The sequence below is a fragment of the Muntiacus reevesi genome, chromosome 22 (genome assembly GCF_963930625.1).
Source record: "Muntiacus reevesi chromosome 22, mMunRee1.1, whole genome shotgun sequence".
NCBI classification, from domain to species: domain Eukaryota; kingdom Metazoa; phylum Chordata; class Mammalia; order Artiodactyla; family Cervidae; genus Muntiacus; species Muntiacus reevesi.
Window position 1 is genome coordinate 14,456,169 of NC_089270.1, and position 20,288 is coordinate 14,476,456.

The following is a 20,288-nucleotide window of genomic DNA, read 5'->3' on the forward strand; positions in this document are numbered from 1 at the left end:
ACAAGGTACCCTGGTGGCTCAAACAGTAAAGAATCCACCTGCAATGCGGGAGACCTGGGTCCAATCCCTGGGTTGGGAAGATCCCCTGGAGAAGGGACGGCTACCCACTCCAGTATTCTTGCCTGGAGAATTCGATGAACAGAGGAGACTGGCAGGCTACAGTCCATGAGGTCGCAAAGAATCAGACATGACTGAGCAACTTTTACTTTTCCACCTTTCATTGAAAGCCTACTAAATACCAGGTACCCTACTAGGTCTAGATACCTGACATAAATTACCTCTGATCTTTAAGATGGGAGGACTAGATTTGGACCCACACCATAGGTTGCCGCCCCCAGCTCTAATCCTTATAACAATCTGCAAGATTGCCCATTTTATGGACAAAGAAGCTGAAACTTGGAGAAGTTAAGAAAATTCCCCAAGGTTCCGCAGTCCCAGAAGGGCAGACTGGAATTCTTACTTGGGTCCGTGACTCCAAATGCCCCTCTATTGCTAGCTTTCTTTTTTTCAACATAATTTTTCATTGAAGTTTTTCCCCAAGAATCACTATTTTTCAAATGTATATGAAGTGTTTCACTGGAAATAACTTTATTGCTTTTAAAGAGTCTACGCTTCCTAATTGACTTCTTTTTCTGGTACATGGAAACATACATACTATTTATATAAGCTACCTTTTTGATAACTATATGCTGCCGTTAGCTTTCTGTGTTGATATATAAAGAGCTCACTTGCGTGCATGTGCTCAGTCATGTCCAACTCTGCAACCCCAACATCTATAGCCCGCTGGACTCCTTTGTTCACCGGATTCTCTAGGCAAGAATACTAGAGTGGGTAGCCATGCCCTACTTCAGGGATCGAAGCCCGGTGTCCTGCATTGCAGGCAGATTCTTTCCTGTCTGAGCCACCCAGGGAAGCCCAAAGAGCTCTTCTTTTTTCTTACCTTACTCTTTCTTTATTTTTATTTTTGCCCACACTGTGTGGCATGTGGGTTCTTCATTCCCAGACCAGGAATCCCCCCCATGCCCCCTGCAGTGGAAACTCAGGGTCTTAATGGCTGGCCTGCCAGGGAAGTCTCACCTTATTCTTTTTAATGTTGGCTTAATGATCTTTGGATGTAACTTTTCTCTGTTGATGGACATTTAGATCTCTAATCTTTTGTTATTGCAATAAATGCATATTTTTGTGTGCGTGTATACGTGTGCATATATACATTGTGTGTTTATATATTCACATGTATATATGTATGTGTGTGTGTGGCTTTGCTTGCCTTTCCAACCATCTTATTTTTTTTCTTTTCCCTTGTTTTTATTTTTTTCTTAATTTATTTTTAATTGAACAGCAATTACAAATTTGTGTTGGTTTCTGCTGTACATCAACATGGATCAACCATAGTTATACATATGGCCCCTCCCTCTTGAGCCTCCCTCCCACCTTTCACCCCATCCGCCCACTCTAGGTTGTCAAAGAGGCCTGGTTTGAGTTCCCTGAGTCATATAGCAAATTCCTACTATCTATCTTACATATATTAGTGTATATGTTTTCATGCTACTTTCTCCATTTGTCACAGCGTCTCCTTCTTACCCCCTCCCCAGTGTCCATAACTCTGTTCTCTATGTTTGCATTTCTGTTGCTGCCCTGCAAATAAGTTCATTAGGACCATCTTTCTAGATTCCATGTGTGTGTGTTAATAGATGATATTTGCTTTTCTCTTTCTGACTTACTTCATTCTGTATAATAGACCCTAGGTTCGTCCACCGCATTAGCACTGATTTAAATGCATTCCTTTTTATGGCTGAGTAATATTCCATGTGCATAGGTACTACAGCTTCTTTATCCATTCATCTACTGGTGGACATCTAGGATGCTTCCCTGTCCTAGCTATTGTAAATAATGCTGCAGTGAACATTCAACCATCTTATTATAATTATTTTTTTGAAACAATTTATTGGATCAAAAAATAGGAACTTACTTTTCATTGATTTATTAGATTACCCTCCTGAAGGATTGTTTTAATTTATCCTCCCACTGGCAGGATATATGTGTCCATTCCTCTCACCTTTGCCAACTTTGAATATTCAGTTCAGTTCAGTTCAGTCGCTCAGTCGTGTCCGACTCATTGCAACCCCATGAACCGCAGCAGGCCAGGCCTCCCTGTCCATCACCAACTCCTAGAGTCCACCCAAACTCATGTCCACTGAGTCAGTGATGCCATCCAACCATCTCTTCCTCTGTCATCCCCTTCTCTTCCTGCCTTCAATCTTGCCCAGCATCAGGGTCTTTTCAAATGAGTCAGCTCTTCACATCAGGTGGCCAAAGTAGTAGAGTTTCAGCTTAAACATCAGTCCTTCCAGTGAACACCCAGGACTGATCTCTTTTAGGATGGACCGGTTGAATCTCCTTGTAGTCCAAGGGACTCTGAACAGTCTTTTCCAACACCACAGTTCAAAAGCATCAATTCTTCAGCGCTCAGCTTTCTTTATAGTCCAACTCTCACATCCATACATGATTACTGGAAAAATCATAGCCTTGACTAGACGGACCTTTGTTAACAAAGTAATGTCTCTGCTTTTTAATATGCTGTCTAGGTTGGTCATAACTTTCCTTCCAAGGGGTAAGCATCTTTTAATTTCATGGCTGCAATTACCATCTGCAGTGACTTTGGAGCCCCCCAAAGTAAAGTCCGCCACTGTTTCCTTTGTTTCCCCATCTATTGCCATGAAGTGATGGGACCAGATGCCATGATCTTAGTTTTTGAATGTTGAGCATTAAGCCAACTTTTTCACTCTCCTCTTTCACTTTCATGAAGAGGCTCTTTAGTTCTGGTTATACATATCAGACTGCCTTGTACAAGTGCTTAGAAAAATAAGGTTAAGGAAGTTCCCTTATGTTCCTGGGTTGTTGAGTGATTTTTTTTTTCATGAAAGAGTGTTAGATTTTGTTAAATGCTTATTCTGTGCATTGAGATGGTCTTGTGGGCTTATCCTTCATTCTATTAATATGGCATATTACATTAACTTATTGCTATATTTGATTTGATGGTATTTTGTTGAGTATATTTGCATCTGTATTCAAAAGAGATATTGGTAGTAGTTTTCTAGTGTTATCTTTCTCTGGCTTTAGTAACAGGGTTATTCTGGCCTCATAGAATGCGTTGAGAAGAGTTCTCTCCTCTTCTGTCTTTGGAAAAACTTTGAGAAGGCCTGATGTTAATTCTTTAAACTCCAGTAGAGTTCATCATGAAGCCCTCTAGTCCTGGTCTCTGCTGGGAGTTTCTTGGTTACCAGTTGAATCTTTTGTTAAAGCACGACTCACGTTTTCTATTCCTTCTTACGTTAGTTTTGGTGCTTTGTGTGTTCCTGGGAATTTGTACATCTAATCTAGCTTAGCTAATCTTTGACATATAGTTATTCATCTTATTTTCATAGTCCCTTTTATTTCTGTAAGATTAGTAGTAGTGAACTCAGTAATGAACTCAGTTTTATTCTTGATTTCAGTGGTTTCTCTAATCTCTTTTTTTTCTTGGTCAGCAAAAGGTTTGTCAATCTTGTTGATCTTTTCCAAAGAGCCAGCTTTTGGTTTTATTGACTCTACTGTTACCTGTTCTCTCATTATGTCTGCTTTAATCTTTATTATTTCCTTTATTTTGCCTGCTTTAGAGTCAGTTCTTTTTTCTGGATTCTTCAGTTGGGAAGTTAGGTTATTGATTTGAGATTTTTTTTTTTAAATTTTTGGCTGCACCCCATGACTTCTAAGATCATAGTTCCTTGACCAGGGATAGAACCCAGGCCTCTGGCAGAGGAAGCATGGAATCCCAACTTGCTGATCTTCTGTCCAGTTGTTCAAACCATTGTTGAAAGTCGGATTAATGTCTCCAGCTCTTATCTTTAAACTGTCCATATCTCTCTTCAATTATGCCACTTTTGCTTCATATATTTTGGGGCACTATTATTAGGTATATGAACACTTTTAAATTAAATGCATTTGCCTTAAATATCTTTTTCTTTTCCATTAGTGATATAAACAATGCCACATAATCTGGATTTATTTGTCAAGAATTTTAAAATGTTTTAAAATGTTTAGACATTGTTTTGAAATGTCTACTCTTCTATGTGTAATATACATAACAAAATTTGTTTTCTCTAAAAATTTAGCTTTTGTGGGTTCCACAGAAAGATTGGGCTCCCCAGGTGGCACTGGTGGTAAAGAACCCGCCTGCCAATGCAGGAGACATAAGAGACTCAGGTTCAATCCCTAGGTTAGGAAGATCCCCTGGAGGAGGGAATGGCAACCCATTCCAGTATTCTTGCCTGGAGAATCCCATGGCCAGAGGAACCTAGCAGGCTACGCTCCATAGGGTTGGAAAGAGTCAGACACGACCAAAGCGACTTAGCACACACAGAAAAATAATTAGTTTTTCATTGGCTAGTACCATAAAAGGAGAAGGAAATGGCAACCCACTCCAGTACTCTTGCCTGGAAACTCCCGTGGGTGGAGGAACCTGGTAGGGTACAGTCCATGGGGTCGCAAAGAGTCAGACACAACTGAGCGACTTCAGTTTCACTTTTCACTTTCCTGCATTGAGAAGGAAATGGCAACCACTCCAGTATTCTTGCCTGGAGAATCCCAGGGACAGGGGAGCCTAGTAGGCTGCCGTCTATGGGGTTGCACAGAGTTGGACAGGACTGAAGCGACTTAGCAGCAGCAGCAGCAGTACAATAAAAAAGTCGTTATATAAGAAGGTGACAAGTAACATTTGTATGGTATAACTCTATATGTATTTATATGTACATTTTCCATTTAACCATCATATTACCCGTGGAGTGCTGAAGACAACTTATATTCCTTTGGTGACACCATGCTGGTAACTTGAAATTGGCTATGTTGGGAGTATTCATATCATAGAATATGAAAATGCTACAAAACTGATAACTCTGTCCCTTGGAGAGTCAGTTGGTACCACTGCATTATCTCCTTTTTTCCAATTAAGTACAAAACCAAAAAATTTTGGAGAGTAGAGATGTCAGCCCCGAAATGATTCAACTACCTAAGTGGTAAAATTAAATAACCACTCAGGTAATTCTTCTACCTGAAAATACTTTCTCCCTAAGTATTCTTAAGATCCCACATGCATTCTTCTTCTCCACCCCAGCAGGTAGGCCTGAAGTGTTTTTGAATAGTTTCAACAAAATCCATTATCTATATTTATTTAATAGGATTTGCAACTCTTGTTAACATTAGACTATCGAGGAAAAGGTATTTCCATATACTGACATTTTAATGATTTAGGTTTTATTTTGCCAAGAAACTGAATTTTTTTCTGGAAGGCTTTTCTTACAGTCTTTTTAATATCATGCTATTAGACAGTCTTTAAATTCAATGAAAATTCTTCCGGCAGAGGCTAAGACCTTAGGTAAAGAGATCAAGTAACTAAGAGAGGCTCAGTCAGCCCAACATCACTTGATTGGTAGGTTAGCAGGGCCACGGTGTGAATGAAGACGTGTGCTGTAGTGTTTACATAGGTGTTTGTGCGATTTGATGGAGCTTAGGAAAACGGAAGCCTGGTAGCGATATGCTTGAATTTCCCTCTGAACACTTTTCAAAGCATAAACATCCTTCAGTTTCTAGAATCACCCTGCTTGGCACCGTTTACCTGCTAATCCCACAGGCTAAAGGACTGCTTGGGCTTCTTTAAGTTCTCATTGCTTTTCATTGGTGCCTCTATTGGGCCAAAATCCATCACTTTCATCATTACATTTCCTCTGCATTTCATATGTGATATTGCTGCACCAGGGTTCTGGGGTAAACCCAGGATTCTAATAAATGTCCTATTCTGAGAATGAACTTCCTGGTGGCTCAGTGGTAAAGAATCCATCTGCCAGTGCAGGAGATGTGAGTTCCATTCCTGGGTTGGGAAGGTCCCCTGGAGAAGGAAATGGCAACCCACTCCAGTATTCTTACCTGGGAAATCCCAGGGATAGAGGAGCCCGGCAGGCTACAGTCCATGGGGTCACAAGAGTCTGAACACGACTGAGCGACTAAACAACAACACAATGCTGAGAATGAGAAATTATATCACGTGTGATTTAAATTCTGTTTTCCTTCATGTATCCACTTATCATGCTCACTTTTTTTTTTGGCCGTGCTGGGTCTTTGTCGCTGTGTGCAGAGCTCTGGCCCTAAAGCTCGGCAGTCTGATTGTGGTGTGCTGGCTGGGCTACTCAGAGGCATTTGAGATCTTAACACCCCTACCAGGGATTGAACTCACGTCCCCTGCATCGGAAGGTGGATTCTTAACCACTGGACCATCAGGGAAGTCCCCTCATGTTCACTTTTAAGTACATGCTACACTTTCCAGTTTCCCACTCTTACTTTAGTGCATCTTCTTCTTTCTGAATGAACTATTCTGTATTTGTTCCTAAAGAATCTCATTCAATTTGTTTAATTTTGTCCCACTTAACTAGTCACACACATTTAAAATCTGTCCCCCCAAATGTTAGTCATCCAGTTTGATGACATTAGCCAATTTAGTGAGTAAATTTGATTATGTATCTTTTTTTTTTCTAAGTCATTTTTATTAATATCTTATGATGTTAAAAACTCACGGCCAACTCTGGGGCAACTCCAGCCTAAGTGCACCTATTTTAACATCCAGATAACAAAGGTCACTTTTTAGTGACTGCATGCTACTCGGTAGTACATATGCCAGGATGATTACACAGTAAACATGTAACATGAACTAAGTAACAAAGCTGAAAATTAAAACAAGACTTAATAAATATAAAGATTCCATATGGAGGTCAAGGACTTAGAGCTGGGCATGGTCCTATATTTTAATTTTTCTAATTCTTCAGAAATGGTTCACTAAACTCTCTTAATAGAATAATGAAACATATTATGGAATCTGACTTTTTTGCTAAGACTTCTAGAAATTTCAAAATGAAATTTATCAGTCCTAATCTAGTTAAATTAATTTGAGTCCTAGTTATTCCTATAGTTCTTATTTGCAGAATAAGGACTCTAGTATCTCCCCTTTGTAGAGTTGTTGGAAAACTAGTGAGATGGTCTATGTAGAATTTTTAACATACTATGCAGAACCACTGTCTCCCTCTTCGCTGAAGCCAGGGTAGGCAAGGTGTGAGCTAGGAAGCTGGAAGAAGATGCAAGGAGCCTTAGAAACTGCAGACATGCTTTATTCCCTAACGGCTGACGCAGCAGCAAGGCAGGCATGCTTATTCGCTAATGGCTGATGCAGCCGCAAGGGCTATTCAGATGGTGCTTATATAGATATACGGAACAATGGTGGCGTGTGACCAAGCGAGTACATCGTGATGTGTGTGCGCATTGCTATAAATAATCTCAGCTGTTCCATAGCCACGCAGAGTCGTTGTTTACAGGATGTGGGGCGTGAGCAAGAGGATGGGGATGGGGGTGGGCGGGGAGCAAGAGAGACTGACCACTGCCATCTTGGCTAATTGCTGTTCCCTTATAAGCACTAAATAAGTGGTTTTGTTTTTGTTATTATTATTGCCAAAATAGATAGCATTTTTGAGCACCTGTGTTGGGCTGGATGCTAACTATAAGTCGGTTATGTAATGGTTTGTATGGTAACTTAACGTACTCGTTTAACACCAAACCAAAGCTGAAGCCTCAGTGAAATGTTCTGGTTCTGAAGACTACTTCTGTTTCAGCTTGGGACCTACCCTGGAACCTGAGGAAGTGGTAAACAAGCTGATAGATGGGATCCTGACTGAGCAGAAAATGATATTTGTTCCATATTCTCTCAGCTTTTTATCACTGATGGAAAAGTAAGTGACAGTGATATTTGTCCCCATGATAAATTTTTCTATTACATGTTTTTACTCAGATTTAAAGCCAGGCATTTGATAAAGCACAATTACATGGAATTAAGTTAATAAAGACAATAGACTTAAGGAAGCCATCCATTTTTAAAACCACATTTGTTAATCATTCAAGCAAGATTGGTATGGGCTTCCCTGATAGCTCAGTTGGTAAAGAATCCACCTGAAATGCAGGAGACCCTGGCTCAATTCCTGGGTCAGGAAGATCCTCTGAACAAGGGATAGGCTACCCACTCCAGTATTCTTAGGCTTCCCTTGTGGCTCAGATGGTAAAGAATCCACTTGTAATGGGGGAGACCTGGGTTCAATCCCTGAGTTGAGAAGATCCCCTGGAGAAGGGAAAGGCTACCCACTCCAGTATTCTGGCCTGGAGAATTTCACAGACTGCATATTCATGGGGTCACAAAGAGTTGGACGTGACTGAGCGACTTTCAAGATTGAAATAGCAATTAGGTAACTAATTTCTATGTTTTTAAAAAATGTTTTTTTAAGGAAAGAAGTTTGTATATTTTTGGAAGTCCTATCATAAATGAATGCATATGAAGGAGGGTAATTTTTAAGCATTATTACATAATGGAATTATGTGACATTGATATTGGAGGAGATCATAGTCAAGTTTTAGACGTTTATTTTAAATATACAACACATAATCACTGAGCTCTTACTTTGTGCAAAATTATACTGAAGCATATTACTAAATGCTCTTTTATACTGAAGGAATTGCTGAATTATCTTTTATAATTTTAGAGACCCTTGAGACTTGCTACTTCAGATTTGGCCCATGGACCAGTAGCCTCAGCATCACCTGGAAGTTTGTGTGCAATACAGAATCTCTTGATTGCCTGAATCAGAATTTGCATTTTAGTAAGACCCACAGGTGATCTGTATGCATATTCAAATATGAGAAGCATTTCTTTGGAGCAGTACCTTTCCACTTTGGTGCCATTGGAATTCACCTGAGAGTTTTAAAAAATGCCAACGCCTGACACCTGCTCCCAAGATTTTGATCTAAATATTCTGTAGTGTGACCTGGTCTCTGAGAGATACAACCTTCCAGCAATTGTACAATGTACAGTGTACAATTGTACAGCCTATATACAGCCAAGATTGGAAACTGCTGGTTTAAAGAGTGTCTCGTAACACACTGCCCCGTTACTTTTCTGGGAAGGCTGTATGTGATGGGGCTGATTAAGGGGAAAGTGAAGACATGACTTAGGTCAGAGGGGGAAAAAAAACTCTCTTGCTGCCTGTCCTTAGAGTCAGGCTTCCGTGACATAGATCACTTGGGAAGTTAGTTTCAAAAATAGATACCTGGATCTTACCTCTAGAGATTTTAATATAAGATGTTTGAGTTGGGATCCAGAAATCTCTTATTTCAACAGACGGTTGTTGCAGGCATTTGGTTCAAAGATCATACACTGAGAGTTACTGACATAGAGTCAAAACAAAAAAAAAAATCCATGAGATCAAAAGCACAAGTGGCTTGTGTCAGGTTTTTTAGCCCCTTCTGCTAGGAACTATGGTTGAAGCTACCTTAAAGTTTAGGTAGTAAAGCTCAAGGGTCTCTTGATGAATAAATGAGTTAAAACCTGTGAAATGTCTCAATACACTTGTATTATGTAAGCGCTCAGTGATCAGTCCTTAGAATGTAACTCTCTGAGAGAAGGAATTTTGCCTGGTCTTAATCACTGTATCCTCACATTTTGAAGAGTTAATGGACACGTTTGTTGTTGTTTAACCAGAGTCGTGTCTGACTCTTTTAAGACCCCATGGACTGTAGCCCTCCAGGCTCCTCTGTCCATGGAATTTCCCAGGCAAGAATACTTAAGCGGGTTGCCGTTTCCTACTCCAAGGATCTTCCCAGCCCAGAGATCGATCTCAAGTCTCCGGTGTCTCCTGCATTGGCAGATGGATTCTTGACCACTGAGCCACCAGAATTAACAAGACAGGTTGTCACATAGGAGGCACCAAAATGTCTGTTTATTGATTAAATAAATAAAGATTACCTAGACCTTTAGCATAGAGATTCACAGTTTGTGTTCTAGAGTTAGATGAAGCTTTGTGTTTATAACTTGCGCACTGCATGAACATGGATGAGTAATCTAACTTTTTTGAAGCTCCGTTTCTTCATCTGTCATATGGAGACAAGAAAACTTTGCAGGGCTGTGAGGAATACAGAATAATGCATTTAAAATATCTAGTATATGATAAAAATACATATTTGTTTATTGATGCTACTATCATTGTAATTATCACAGCTGTTAATATTGCCCTGATTTTCTTCTGACTATGAATGTTTGGTGCTCAATTTTCAAACCTTATTTTAATTCCATCTAAGCAGATGTCTGTATATAGTTGCACTGACTTACATATTCTGCTTAGTTTCTCTCAGACTCATTGGAATATGACAAGTTTCTCAGTATTCTTAAATGTAGCGTAGGGAAAAAAAATTTAAACCTACCATGTGTCCATCACTGTTTAAAGATTGTTATATATATTTTTTAATTTATTTATTTTTAATTGGTGGATAATTGCTTGACAGTATTGTGTTGGTTTCTGCCATACACCAACATGAGCCAGCATTTTATGTTAACACATCAATTCTTTACAAGAACACTATGGCATAGGTGCTAATTCTTTTGTTTATATAGAAGGAATTTAAGCTCTTCTGTTAAATAACTTGCTCAGTACTATGTTCAAAACTAAGTACATTGTCTGCATTTTCTTTTAGCAGTTCTGCTTCTTTGGTATCTTAGTGGAACATTTTAATAGTTTCTGAATTACAAAATATAAAATTAGTTCCTATTCTTACTTCCTTTCCAATGTTTCTTTTTTTAAGGTTTCTTTTTTTAAGAGCCTTTAGCATCTGAACTATTCAGTTCTATATACCTTGTCTTTTAGATATTTTTAAAAATATTCAGGTATATTTATTTTTAAGGCTAAATCCTTCAAGTCGCTCTTACTCTAAAGAAGCCTAAACCTCTTCTCTTTTCCTTTTCAAGAGGCATTGTATTTCTTTGGAAAGAACACATAATAGTGACTCAGAGTTAACGTTCTTTGTCTTATTTAACATGGGCATGATATATGATAAATATAAGTATTCTGTTTTTTTTAATATAAGTATTCTTAAAGATATTTTACAAATGTACTTAATATTAATTTCCTAATTATTTTTATGTATCTTTCTTTCAGGATACTTCCTGAACGTTTCCAGGCAATTTTAAGACGAAAGATTGATATTAGGTTTGATGCAGTTATTGGATATAAAATGAAAGGAAAATAAGTGCTTAAGTTTCTTAAAAACTGATTTACCAGGTTCAGGTTGATCTCATCTAATATTAGTCAGAATTTTAATGTTTTTAAAGGTATCTGCTTTTCCTAATTGACTTTTTTTTCTTCAATATCACCTTTTGAGGCTCTGGCAGGTCCTAATTTCATGTAATACAGGGAAATATATTAGGAACTGATTTTGTGGGGCATTGGAGAAAAAGAGATACAGTTTTATAATAATTTCTAAGATTTTGTGACTCATTGAAGGCTTTTGCAAGGTACATAATGTGAATATTTAAGATATATTTTTATTTTTAATTATATTCAACTTTTATATAATTCACATTCCCTTTTCTATTCTACATAAGAAACAGAAATTTCAAGCTTGCTAAATGTAATGAAGGACTGTATCTAGTGGCATTTCATAATGAATTTCATGTGATGTAAGAAATACTGCCCAAACATTTTATCCTACACCTTACTACTCTGTTTTCTGAGAAATACCTCATATTCCCATGTCAGACATTTCAGTGCAGAGAAAATGGAGATAAATATGTGTTGCAAGTATAAAAGCATCACTGGGATTTGAGACAAAGAATTGGGAAAATGTACCCATAAGTGGCAGCAATAATAAATGAATTGAACTCAGCTTTTGGTGTTTCTTTTTATTTTGAGCAGAACACAGCTTAACTATCAAATGAAAGGAAAATGGATTATGTAATCACAGTCTTTTATTTATTTTTTTCCTCTTTTTAGTATCTGGGAATTTGTTTAAGGAAAGTTGGAGTGAGCTGCCATTTCCTTCCCCACTAACGCACACATACTATAGGTTCTATAACATATAAGGAAATTTCAACTGAGGTATCATTTCTACAATAAATTTCTCCTCTTTCTCATCAACCAACTTCTTCGAATACAGAGAATCAAAACACAATTAACTGTCAAACTGTATTCTATGTTTAATTGATATAAATACATATCTGAATCAAAAATACCTGCTTTCCAAAAACATCATTATATTTGAATATGGTAACTTAGGGTCATCTCCATACTTTAGCTATACTACAATATCTGTGAATTGGCAGAGTTTATATATTTAATGAGATCCTATCATGTTAACAGAGAAAGATACTAGAAGGTGGAGAGTCTGTTATAGTCATCTAACTCATTTTGAAATCGATTGTTTATTCTTTTGATTACTTGTTCCAGGCTGCCAAGCAGCAATTTTCAGCAGACTAGGAGAAAGCCTTTACTGAAGTTTCAGTAAAAGAACTGAGGCCCAAAATGTACTGTTTCCACCTTCATAATAAACATGCTTTGGCTTTTAACACAAAATTGTCTGAAATTAACCCTTGGATGAATTTTGGCATCGACCATTGTGAGAAATAAATACTACTTGTCTCTTCTGCGGGGTACTTCTTGGATATTATACTGACAGAATGGTAATCAGTCCCTTTTATTGAATGCTGGCCACATCCTAGGCACACTTTGCCATTTAATCTCCCAAGAATCCTGTGTCATAGGCAATAGTGAGGAGGTTCCCAGAAGAACCTCAGAGGCTGGAAGGTGAAGGAATGTGGCAGGGGTTCTGAATGTTGTTCCCTGCGTATTTTTATTTTAAAAGCTTGTTTCGTTCGGTTCACCAACATCAGGCAATTACTGCTGTGACTCTAAGAAGACTTTTCTCTGTTGTTTGAATGAAGTTAGTCCTAACTCTGATGGCCTCCCTGGTGGCTTGGTGGTAAGGAACCTGCCTGCCAATGCAGGAGATGTAAGAGATGCAGGTTCGGTCCCTGGGTCAAGAAGATCCCCTGGAGAAGGAAAGTTGGAGTGGGTTGCCATTTCCTTCTCCACTAACTAATTGTAACCCACTCCAGTATTCTTGCCTGAGAAATCCCACAGACAGAGGAATCTGATGGGCAACAGTCCATGGGATCACAGAGTCGGATACGACTCTACTAAAAAGCTTCAGCCCTAACACTGAATCTACTCCTCAACAGTTTAATGGGAAAATCCATTTCAGCCATCAACCAGGCTACTTGTAAGGGTCATGCCAAAATCCAAAAGGCTTACTTTGTTTTGAGATGAAAGGGAAAGACTCCTAATTGTCAACTGTCATGGTACTCTGTGGTTGTAACTAGGACCTTGGTGACTGACAGCTTTCTCCTTGCAGAGTGCAGAAATCCTGACTGTGCCACGGAACTCCCCTCCCTGGACACCTTTCTCTGAGCGCTTGCTGTCATGCTGGGCCCTGCCATGGGACAGCTGGGACTCACCAGCCTCTCTCTTATTCCCTTTGAGAATATTCCCATGCTTACTTCATAAGCACTATTTTTCACTTCCCCCCAAAGCCTTGCCCCCACCCCATTCTACCATTCTCACTTGCCAGAAATCTACTCTTCTTAATGAAAATGAGGATTAGAAATAGTAGGGAATCAGGCCAAAGAAAAGGGTTGAGATTGACCCTCAGGACCTCCTCAACATCAATTTGGCTGATGAGTAAATGGCTAATAAGTATCTTACTCAGGGAAGGGGAGCAATTAAGAGCTTCCTCTGTCAGACTGGGTGATAGATTTGCATGTGCATGCATGCTAAGTCATGTCTGACATTGTGCAGCCCCATGAACTGTAGCCTTCCAGGCTCCTCTGTCTGGAATTTTCTAGGCAAGAATGCTGGAGTGGGTTGCCATGCCCTCCTCCCGGGGATCTTCCCAACCCAGGGATCAAATCCACATCTCTTCCTTGTTCTTCATTGGCAGGCAGATTCTTTACCACTAGCGCTGCCTGGAAAACCCAGTCTACATTGGAATCAAATCCTTCTCCCAAATAGATAGGAATTTCTACGTGATCTGAGAGCCAATCTGACCAATTTTTTTTTTCTTTTTCTTTCTTTGTTTTTGGTTTTTTTTGTCTAGGGATGTCTAGGTCAACTTCAGAATTGGAGAGATGTACCTTTTATAGGCATCCCTGTAATTACAGGCACCTTACTATTGCAAAAAGAGCACTTGGTCCTTCTAATTCAAGCTAGCTATTCTGGAACCTCGGTTTCTTCATCTATAAAAGGATCGACTTAGATAACATAGTTTCCTAGATTATCTCCAGTTACAGTTAAAAAGATCTTTAAAATTCAACACATGCAAAACCTAGCCTCCTCTCAACAGTCTGTGTTCCCTAACAAAGAATGACACTTTTAACAAGTGTCCAAGCCCAAAACCTGTTGCTATATCTGCCTCCTTCCTTTCCCTCACCTTTATCTCTCTCAAATCCTTATCCCCAGAACTCACATTCAATATCAATCACCATTCCCACATGTATATTTCCAGCCTGAATCTTCCCTCTGAACACCAAAAAGACATCCAAATACCTTCTTGATATCTCTGCCTGTATGGCCAATAAGTGTTTCAAGGTAGCATTACAGTGAACTTTTCACATGATCCCAAACCTGCTCCAAGCCCCATTACTCATTAATCCAGTTACTCAGGCCAAAAAGATTTGCATCATCCTTGACATCCATTAAAAAAAGAACTATTATTTGCTCTACCTTGAAAACACATCCAGACTTAGCATCCCCGCTGCTAATTCGCATACATGCTCAGTCATATCTGACTCTTTGATACCTTATGGGATTTCCCAGGCAAGAATACTGACATGGGTTGGCATTTCCTCCTCCAGGAGACCTTCCTGACCCAGGGAATCAAACCCAAGTCTCCTGCACTGCAGGCGGACTCTTTACCACTCTGTCTCTGGGGAAGCACCACCCTCCGCCACTGCTGCCCCCTAACCCAAGTCACCATCACCTCTTGTTCCCCTTTCTGCTAGTCCCATCACAGTAGCCAGATTGATTCTTTAAAATACGAGATCCTGTCATGCTTCAGCTGTAAATCTTTCATTAGCTTCTCATCTGAAACATAAGCTAAAGTCCTTTCTATGACCAACAAGGCCATCTGTGGTCCAGTCTTCTTACCTGCCCCCTTACTGCCTGATTTGTCAGGTTCTCCAGAGAAGCATAACCAGTAGGAAGCTTTACATATGTATATACACAACTGGCAGAGAGAGGGTGGGGAGGGAGAGAACGGGTTTCAAGGAATTGAGGGATGGGCTTACATGATGGTGGTAGCTATAAAATCTGAAATTTGTAGGGGAAGCTGGCAGGCTGGAAACTTTAACAGAAGGTTTTTGTTTTGTTTTTTTAATTTTAATGAGTTTATTTTATTTCTGGCTGCACTAAATCTTTGTTTCTGCCCAAGGGCTTTCTCTAGTTGCAGCGAGCAGGGACTACTCTTGAGCTGTGATGCATGGGCTTCTTTTCACAGCGGCTTCTCTGGTTGTGGAGCACAGGCTTTAAAGGGCATGCAGGCTTTAGTAGTTGTGGTCCACAGGTTTAGTTGTTCTGAGTCATGTGGGATCCTCCCAGACCAGGGATTGAACCCATGGCATCTGCACCGGCAGGTAGATTCTTAACCGCTGGACCACCAGGGAAGTTTCTCTTGGGCAGATGTTGGTGTTGCAGTCTTGAGGCAGCATTTATTCTTACTCAGGATGTGTTCATTCAGTCTGCTATAACAGACTGCCGCAGACTGAGAGTGAAAAAATTGCTCAGTCGTGTCCAACTCTTTGGGACCCCATAGGCTATATGGACCATGGAATTCTCCAGGCCAGAATACTGGCGTGCCTAGCCTTTCCCTTTTCCAGGGGATCTTCCCAACCCAGGGATCGAACCCAGGTCTTCCACATTGCAGGCAGATTCTTTACCTGCTGAGCCACCAGGGAAGCCCAGGAATACTGGAGGGGGTAGCCTATTCCTTCTCCAGCAAATCTTCCCAACCTAGGAATGAACTGGGGTCTCCTGCATTGCAGGCAGATTCTTCACCAACTGAGCTATCAGGGAAGCCCACCACAGACTGGGTGCCTTATAAAAAACAGAAAGTTACTGTCTTCCCAATAGTTAAAAAAAAAAAATTCCACCTGCTGGAGATGTGAGTTCAGTCCCTGGGTGGGGAAGATCCCCTGGAGGAAGAAACAGCAACCCACTCCAGTATTCTTGCCTGGAGAATCCCATGGACAGAGGAGCCTGGTGGGCTACAGTCCATGGGGTCACAAAGAGTCAGACACGACTGAAGCAACTAAGTATGCACGCGCATTCTTCACAGTTCTGGAACCTGGAAGTCCAAGATCAAGACACCAGCAGGTTAGGTGTCTGGTGAGAGCCTGCTTCCTGGTTCTCAGCCAGCCAGCCTGCCTGCCTTCTCTCTGTGTCCTCACAGGACAGAAGGGGAAGGGGATCCCTCTGAGGTCTCTTTTGTGAGACACAAATCCCCTTCGTGAGGGCTTTACCTTGCTGACCTAATCACCTCCCCAAGGCCCCAAGATGTGGTGTGAACTCTTTTGTGCTATGATTCCTACTCATCTTGTGTGAAACTCGTAGGATTTAAGCTTTGTTAGGTAGTTCAAAATGGAGTCACAATGGCCAGCGTCAACTTCAGTGTTAATTGTTTTGAAATGTCCAGTATAGATCTGCAAATGTCTTAGAGGGATAAATTGAGTGTTGCTGTATTTTTCTTAAATATCTATTTATTTATTTGGCTGCACTAAGACTTAGTTGTGGGGTGCAGAATTTTTTTAGTTGCAGTATGTGGGATCTAGTTCCCCGACCAGGAATCGACCCCAGACCCCACGCTCTGGGATGCAGAGCCTTAACCACCGAACTACCAGAGAAGTCCCAAGTGTTGCTTTAAATAAGCTAACTGCTGGGCAGTGTCTATGGAAAGGCTTCACTGAAACAGAAGGAGTAACTGATGGAGACAAAACCCCATGGGGTGTAACCATGACACCCCACTGGCAGACTCCTTAAAATAGCCCACTGCGGGACTTCCCTAGTGGTTCAGTGGTTAAGACTCTCCTATCCCAATGCAGGGAGCTCGGGTTCAATCCCTGCTTAGGGAACTGAGATCCTACATGCTTCGTGGCCAAAAAATAAAAATAAGCCCACTGAGACGTGGGCTGAGACATGTGACTGAAGGCTCTTTACCAGGGGACTCAACTCCTCCTGCTAAGAGCTGTTCTAGACGAACAGCCGCTGGAGGCTCCATCTGAAGAGAAGGGAGCTATCTGTTCACAACCTGTCTGAGGACCAGAGACCACTGCTCATGCTGAGATGACTCCTCCCCAGACTTCTTCTGGGAGTGGCTCTTAACCCCCTTTCCTATTTTCCCTACCTTGACTAACCTATTGAGGCAGAAATGGTTAGGTGGTCACTGTAGGGTTGAGGGCCTCGGTTCTTTTCCTAATTTCAACTTTAATTTCGACTCGCTCTCTCACATAAACATTTTGCTCCATTAGCCCAAAGCTATATTTGTTGTTCCAATTTCTAGGCATTCAGAGGAATGTCTCCCTGGTCTGGAGGGTCACGAAATGTTCAGACCCGGAACAAGACAATCATTAACTGCTGTTCAGTTTATAAAGGAGAAGAACTCTGGGTGGACCATTAACTCTTAAACATTCATCTGGTCCCTAAATAATGGTCTGGGGTCTTGAGAAAGGGTCAAGGGATGGCACTGCAATGTGGGGGAAACTGAGAAACTGGGAACCAAAAGAAAGGCATAAAAATGATAAACTGGACGTTGCAACAAACTGGTCAGAAATTACATGCATCAGGCCCCAAGCCAACCGAAAACAAACAGATCAATTCTAACAAAGATACAAGCTGCTGTTATTCCCACCTTTGGGGGCTCTTTGCCCCCTCTCAGTATCTATGCTGAGCACTTTGTATCTCTGTCTTCTAAAATAAAACTTTGCCTATGTGAGTGTATGCAAGTTTTTGAAGTTCATTCCTCAGTGCCGGACCAGCCGGGAGATTTCAGCGAGCAACACGACGCGTTCCTTTAGGCTAAGAAATAAAGACACAGGACAGATGGGGTCGAGAGGATCGCTGCAATCAACGATGCTCCTTTATTTCTCTAAGCTTCGTTTATACTTAAACCAAGAAGGAGACATCACAAAGAAAATTCTTCCCCATGTACATCATCTTAAGATAACAATAATTAGAACTCTCACTAGGCGTCAGAGCACAGGAATGGCATCCTGATTTAGATTAGGGGTAATCGTAAAAAAGGCTGTCTGTCTGCGTCCTGTGTGCATTCAAGGCTTACTAGTGTTGTGTTTATCTTTGGATAGTAAATTCAGAGGGGTGGCGGGACAGAGAGCTATGTCCTTGAAGGAACCCTCGATAATCAAGGCAGCTCCCAGAGTCAGCTCTTTCAAGCCGCTCCCCGCAGCTCCCCCTCTTTTATTTAGTAAAAGGGCATGCCTGATTCTTTTGGCGTAAGTAATTACTGTGTAGGACAGCCTTGATGTCCCACAACTCTGTAATGAATTTCTTTATGATACAAGGAGCAATGCACACAAAAAGCGCAAACACTAGGAGCACAGCCATGACCCCTGAAAAAAGATGCCAAAGTGAGGTAATCGAAGGAAAATTGGAAAATAAACTGTTAACAAACTCTTCAGCATTTTTTGCCAAATCCATACTAGCCTGAGGAGCATTTTCTATATCAAGAATTTCCTGATGAAGTTGTAATAGATCCAAGGAAATGTTTTCATTATACCAAATACCATCTAAATGTAATTTTATCTTATTCCAAGGGGTCTCAGTATTATTATAAATTTTTGGAGTTACACAGATCCAACGATAATTAGCATGACATCTAATTTTAGCCCTCAATTTCAAGCCTAATATTTCTTCTCCCAAAAATCTCACTGCATCATAGAGCGCATTTAGCCTATCTTCTAATTTTCTATCTATATCTTCTTGAACTCCTAAAGCTTTTGAAGTGTTCTTTGCCAAATCATCTACAATATTAGCAGTATGCACAGATTGAGCTAAAGATACAGAAGCAGTAACAGCAGAAGCAATCAAAGTTATTAGAGTTACTACTCCCAGAATTATTAATCCTATCCGCCTTCGTGGCCTAGCAAGGGCTGTACGCACTCTTTCCCATAGTTCAAGCCCTGACTCCTCATACCAAGGTTCAGTAAGTTTCACAGGCATCATGACGAAGGGCGGTTGTTTGACTATCAAAGCCCCAGAATTATTTTCCATACCTCTTATACAATTAGTCAGGGTACAATTAAAACAATGACTATAATATTGACTATTTTTCTTAGTAAGATTTACAGAACCAGCAATAATCATAAACGGATAAGGTACACAAGCCCGAGGATATCTCCAGGTTGCATTCCAAAAAAGTCCACCTTTAACCTTTTCTCCAGTCTGCAGGAAGGATCCGCTTGTTTCAAAAGCGGCCAGCAACTTCCAGACCTCAGTTTGATAAACAAGGGTGCCACCAAGATTCCAAATTCTCGCTGCAAACTGTCTGTTACTTTCCTTTCCGGGGTTTCTCTCTGAGTCTGGCGACCAGTCTCACAGTGAGTGCGTGCTGTTAGGAATAGAATACACCGTAGCAGTCTCATTCCGGCAGAGTTTCCATGGCACCGCTATATGTTTCCCTTTTTGCCCCAGGCCACAGAATGGGATATCCTGGGGTCCCGTTCCGTTGCGTCGCTGTGCATGCCCTGTGAGCTTGGTCACACCAGGAATATCCACACTCCAGCCAGTGCTGTAATCAGAATATCCAACATCTGTAACAGTGAGACAACCTGAAACATTATGATTTCGGAAAAAGCACATTGGTAATTGTGAAGAGGATCCAGTATAAGAAATGTTGGCCTTCTGCGGAAAAATATGTTTATCAGAAAACCCCCCCAAAAGTATTGTGTCATTCACATACACAGGAACAGAACTCATTTCCCATCCGACAGGCTGCAAAAGAGGGGGATCAGGAACATACGCCCAGAAGACATCAGCATTCATGGAACTTATCTGGTTTAAAAGGAGTAATAAAGAAATTAATATACTAGTCGGAGAGGCGGGGGAAGGGTTTGGAGCATTCTCACATGCCATCTGTAACAGTGCCTGTATCTGCTGAGCTGTCGGCAGCGGGACCGTCTCCTGGATTGTGAGCTGTCTCATTCGCTCCACCAGTGACCTCCTCCGCCGTGCGTACCAGCCTTTCCGGGAGCCAGCGCGGCGCTTCGGCATTCTGCGGGAAAACACAAACATGACCTCTCCCCCATGTTAGAACTGGATCCGGCCCATGCCATC

General features: G+C 40.8%; 1 protein-coding gene across 1 annotated transcript in view; it reads left to right on the plus strand.

Annotated features, from left to right (window-relative positions):
- HSD17B11 (hydroxysteroid 17-beta dehydrogenase 11) overlaps positions 1-11,792 on the plus strand; it is a 42,580-nt gene extending 30,788 nt beyond the window's left edge. The window contains exons 6-7 of the mRNA XM_065914521.1: positions 7,689-7,805; positions 11,052-11,792. Of these exons, the coding sequence (XP_065770593.1) occupies positions 7,689-7,805; positions 11,052-11,142 (208 nt within the window). The 3' untranslated portion in view covers positions 11,143-11,792. The remainder of the gene's footprint in view (positions 1-7,688; positions 7,806-11,051) is intronic.
- Positions 11,793-20,288: the final 8,496 nt, after the last annotated feature.